The 5,719-nt window shown below is 36.2% G+C and overlaps 1 protein-coding gene across 1 annotated transcript; it reads left to right on the forward strand.

The window, feature by feature from the left end:
* The first annotated feature begins 2,720 nt into the window (after nucleotides 1-2,720).
* LOC112178706 (probable xyloglucan galactosyltransferase GT14) lies at nucleotides 2,721-5,109 on the forward strand. Its single transcript, XM_040510031.1, has one exon. The coding sequence runs from the start codon at nucleotides 3,167-3,169 to the stop codon at nucleotides 4,934-4,936; it is 1,770 nt and encodes a 589-aa protein (XP_040365965.1). The 5' UTR covers nucleotides 2,721-3,166; the 3' UTR covers nucleotides 4,937-5,109.
* Nucleotides 5,110-5,719: the final 610 nt, after the last annotated feature.

Raw genomic sequence — 5,719 nt, forward strand, 5'->3', positions numbered from 1 at the left:
TTATGTCATTTTAAGATATCACTTTTGGGACACTTTTCGATCATAAATTAACATCTCCACTGTTCAGTTCTTAGGTTTTCAAGAGTAGATCACTTATGCAAATTTTCAACTAAATTGATAATCGTTAAGATATTTATAATTATGATTTACTATTATGAACATGAACAGTTCAGGTTGAACAAATTTGGTTTGTGTTGATTTGATCTGCTTTGGTACCTTAACGAGTGATTGAAAATTTGTAAAAGTGATTTACTCATAGAAACCTAAAAGCTGAACGGTAAATATGCTCATATGCAATGAAAAAGTTAGTCTTGCAAGTTATCTCTCTAAATGGCCAATATCTTTCTAATTTCTATGAACACAGCCATTGAGGAATTACATATTGACGTGAGACCCACATCCACAGCCACCCCCACACTATTCTTAGCCGGGGCAGAGGTACGTTAGGCTTTGGAGTGGCCATGGCACCCCTCAACTATTTTGGTTTACATAATAGCAGTCCTTAATTACTTCAACCATACGTAGAACAACATATGGCCTCCCTTAGTAATTGTGTGTTAATGCACATCTAATTAATAAAAAGCAATAAAATTCTTTTGAAACTAAATTAATAATAACTAAATACTCTTTAATAATTGAAAAACAACTAAATAATCTTTTAGAAGGAAGAAAACAAATAATCAGATGTTCCTTTTTTTTTTTTTGAAAAGTGAATTCATTGAAACTTTTAACGATTACAATCGTTTAGAATGGCATCCCTAAAAAACTTGGGAGCAGACACAAGCCACAGACGACTTGAGGCTAGAGCTAAGCTAGAACAAACCAGAAGGTGTGCTACATTGACAGGTTATTCATGTACAATAAAATACTGCTCTGAATCACTTATAGAGAAACTAGCAAAAAACTGAAGATAAATTCCCAGCCTCCTTAAGATAATTACCAACAATGAAACTATTGCCACAACCTTGAGATTTGGAGACCAAACCATCAGAATATGCAATCCGAGTATGCAAGAGATCGGTAGACCAATCAAAACTATATTTATCCCAGCACAAGTAACACTATTCACTAGGCAAGCAATTGTGGTACTCATAGCAATATTATACTGAGATTTCTTATAGAATATAGAGATGAGCAATCTCCCTGCACATAAACACGGTACACCCGAAATAATACAGAAAACACAATTGGTCAAAAAGATATCCAAAACACCTCTGAGTCCCAAATCCTTAAAGAACTCAAGCCCAAATAGACTCCACCATGGGCCCAAAGGCAGCCCAAATAATCAAATGCTCCTTTTGGGTCACAGTAATCATAATTAAATACTACAATATTTGAAAAGAAAATGAAACAAGAAACTATTTTGGATTTCAAGATAATTTTCTCTCTGAATTATGAGTTTAGACCAAAAAAAAAAAAATCTCTTCATTTGTATGTGGAATACTGTAAGTGTTGTGTTTAGCAAAATTTCCAAGTACATATTGGCTCCCATTCATTTGCCTTATTTCGTGTCATAATACACTTGAGGACGTCATGGACTATTTTATATAACCATAACTATAAGCATCAATCATTGATCGATCTATAGTCAACCTGGTGAAACCAACATAATCAAGGGAAAGGCATTGCGTATTCTTGTTTTTCTCCTTGGTTTATGCTGAGGTACTTTGCGTATTGCTAATTGATTGAGGTTTGCTAATTAAATAATTCAAATAATGAATGCGAATTTCTGGTCGGTATTAGTAATCAACTACCAAATAACTATCATCCACTAGCTAGCTTAGCTATATATGCTTCTCTCTTTCTGTGAATATGACTCTTCAAATTTGATTGGCTTGAAATGTCTTCAGATAAAGTTTGATTCATCAACTCTATGAATCAGTCTAACCGTCTTGAATTCAAACCCGGCGGCCTCCAAAACTGTCTATTTTGATTTTCTTCTCAGAAGCTTGAAAAAATTCTTGTAAGTTTTTCTTCTAGAATATGTCCACATATACAAATTATTTTTGGTGCAAGTTCACATATACAAATTTTGGTAATACAAGGTACATTATTATATGTAGTGAAACCTGTTAAAAGTTTAGGATTGTTTTCTGCTGTAACTGCAATTGGTTGTTGACTTCTTCATGGTGATAACCAAGTTCTTTTGGCATGAGCTCTACACATTTTGTATTTTCGAGCAACCTCAAACTCGGTGTACACCAAAAAAAGAAGAAGACAAACGACGATCACAAAACCGTCTCCATAGCTCTCTTAAGTTTTGCCTCAACATGCTGGCCTAAAATTATGACATCAAACCATTCTTTCTTCACCACTAATCAAGAACAAATGCTCCAAAATCCACAGTATATGTAATATTAATTATTGTAATTAATACTGTACGTTATTGTTATGATGCATGTCGATAATACTTTTCTACAAAGGTAGAGGTGACTTTCAATTTTGATAAAGCAAAGAGAGATCATATTTCCCATCCTTGTTTAATATGTACACATTTAAGGCATAATCCAAATTCATTTAAATCAGAATCTCTTTGTATATATATGGGAAGTTTTTAGGACTATTCATACAGTAAATGATAAAGAATAAAACAGACAAACATGATTAAGACCAAGTCATGCATACATGTACATGTACATCATCCTTCTCTCCAAAATCCAAAACAATCCTCCAAACATCTTCCAACGGTAAGAATTAAGGACTCCTTGATTCTTTACCATCTTGTGTTTTTCTTCTATTAGGAAATTTATAATGGAGTACATATCTATATAAATAAAAGTCTAGATCGAATAAGACCCTCTAGAATTGAAATTTCTTAATAAGTTTTCTTGCGAAGGAATGTCACAAGATTTCATTCAGACCCTGAACCTACTACCTTTCTTCTCTCAACAATTCATAATTTCAATTCTTTCCTTTAAATTCATCAGACCCTGAACCTACTACCTTTCTTCTCCCAACAATTCATAATTTCTGCTAGCTTACATCTTTTTCCTTTTCTCTTCTTGTATGCATCTTTCTCAGCTTCTTCTGTTAATCTTTTTATTGTGTTATATTGATCAACTGGTGCTCTGGAGATCTCTTGGTGATTAACCAATATCATTCTTTGTTTTCATATTGTCGAGACGATCAAGAAGCAAGGAAGCTAGCTGCAGATAGCTCTTAATATATGGAGAATTCTCAATGGATTGCAGGCGGACATAAGTACCATAATCAACTCTGGTTTGTCCTAACAGCTTCCTTCCTTATATTCTTGGTATTGATTTGTACAGACTATTCCTCTCTAAACTCTGGAAGAAGTTTCAATCAGGTCACCTATTTCGTTACCAACTTTGCAAATGTAATTGCTACCCAAAACCAAGATCAACACCATCCCAACTCTCTTCCTCCTCAAGCTACAGATTCTCAAACAGCCGATCAAACCAAGAGGATCAGTAATTCTAGTATTACTAATACATCTAGTAGCACTCCTGCTCCATTTTCTTTTGGCTATGAAAGAAAACCAAATAATGTTACCAGCTCCAATGACACTCAAATTGCAACTGTCAATAATATTCCACCACCACAGGCTATACCTAATACCAAGCACCAAATCTCTGATTCTGATTCGTGTTCGGGTCGATACATTTATGTTTATGATCTTCCAAAAAGGTTCAACCAGGACATGCTCAAGAATTGCCATTCCCTTCAGAGATGGACTGACATGTGCCCTTACATGTCAAACATGGGTCTAGGGCCTAAACTAACTGTAAAATCTTCTAAGAGACGTGACCGATTATTGGGGGCCAAAGGTTGGTTTGCTACAAATCAGTTTTCATTAGAAGTTATTTTTCATAATAGGATGAAGAAGTACAAGTGCTTAACCAGTGATTCATCATTGGCCTCGGCAATATTTGTGCCCTTTTACGCTGGCCTTGATGTTGGTCGATACCTCTGGGGCTACAACACATCTATCCGAGATGCTTCTCCTCTAGAATTGGTGAAATGGCTTTCAAATAGACCTGAATGGAAGACAATGTGGGGTAAAGACCATTTCTTAGTTGGAGGCAGAATTGCATGGGATTTCAGGAGACAAACAGACAATGATTCTGATTGGGGATCCAAGCTCATGTTTTTGCCAGAATCCAAGAACATGACATTGTTGTCAATTGAATCAAGCTCTTGGACCAACGAGCAGGCGATACCATACCCTACATACTTCCATCCCTCAAAGGAGAGTCAGGTGTCTCAGTGGCAGAGAAGAATGAGAAAGCGGAAGAGGCCATACCTCTTCACTTTTGCTGGTGCTCCAAGACCTGATTACAAAGAAAATATCCGGGATATGATTATAAGCCAATGCCAATCTTCAACCAAACATTGCAGACTTGTAGGGTGTTATCATGGTGCAAACAAGTGTGATGACCCTTTAGATGTGATGAAGGTGTTTCAATCGTCTGTGTTCTGCCTGCAGCCTTCCGGGGACTCATTCACTCGTCGATCAATATTTGACTCCATCTTAGCAGGCTGCATTCCGGTTTTCTTCCATCCGGGTTCAGCTTATGTGCAGTACACATGGCACTTTCCCAGTAGCCCATCGAAGTATTCAGTGTTTATATCAGAAAATGATATCAAGGAGAAGAAGGTGATGATCAATGAGACATTGCTGAGAGTTCCCAAAGATGAAGTACTAGCAATGAGGGAAGAAGTTATAAGGTTGATTCCGAAAATAATATATGCAGATCCAAGGGCATCTGGATTGGACACATTTGAAGATGCATTTGACATAGCAGTTAAGGGACTACTTGACAAAGTAGAGAAAACTAGGAGGGAGATGGAAGAGGGTAAAGATCCCGGTAATGCTTTCTCACTACTAAACGGTACCAAATTTGAAATGCCTGGGACTAAGAGAAATGCAAGGACAGTGAGAATGAAGGAGCCTCAAAGACAGAGAGAAAGTTGATGTAATCTTTTCAGCTGTAGCGCCATACCATGTTGTAAATTGGAGGACAATTTTTAATTATAAGATTAGTGTTCGATTTTTTCATGTGATAGTACTTTTTTTGTTTTGTTTTGTTTTTTTTTTTCGTGGAAGATACTGATATGAAGAGAAAAGGAAAGGACCAATTAGCGAGTGACTAATGACACCAAACCTCTCTCCATAATAGAGCAAAGATTATGAAAATGTTAGAGATTTCCTCTCTGCATTCAAAACTGATTCAGTAACTGTTAATCAGTTTTGATCTGTACATATAGTCTTTAATGCTCTTTATAGAGTTTTGTAACTGTAGATTATGTCTAGCCTACATATCTATACATTGTAAACACAATTGAATTAATGAAAACCAATTTCTACATGGTATCAGAGCTACCATGTTTTTCGCATTCCATCAATTCTTAAAAATCTTCTCTCTGTTTCTCATTTTATTAAAGACAATCTTGTTTTCTTTCTTTTTGTTCCTGATTTCTATCAGATCTATTGCTTACGTACTGGTCGTCTCTTGTTTCAGGGCCCCTGTAAAGATGGCCTCTATCCGCTTAATCTGTCCAGCGTCTCTACTCCTCCACAAGCTCTTGCTTCCATTCACTCATCCATCTAGCACAATCATTTGGGTCATCCGTCATCCACTGTTTTATCTCGCCTAGGCTCTTCAATCCAAATTGTCTTTTCGTTCATTTTGTCGCGATTGTACACTTAGCAAATCTCACCTGTTACCTTTTCCTACACATAAAGAGACTGCCAGTT

The sequence above is a fragment of the Rosa chinensis genome, chromosome 7 (assembly GCF_002994745.2).
Source record: "Rosa chinensis cultivar Old Blush chromosome 7, RchiOBHm-V2, whole genome shotgun sequence".
Classification (NCBI taxonomy): domain Eukaryota; kingdom Viridiplantae; phylum Streptophyta; class Magnoliopsida; order Rosales; family Rosaceae; genus Rosa; species Rosa chinensis.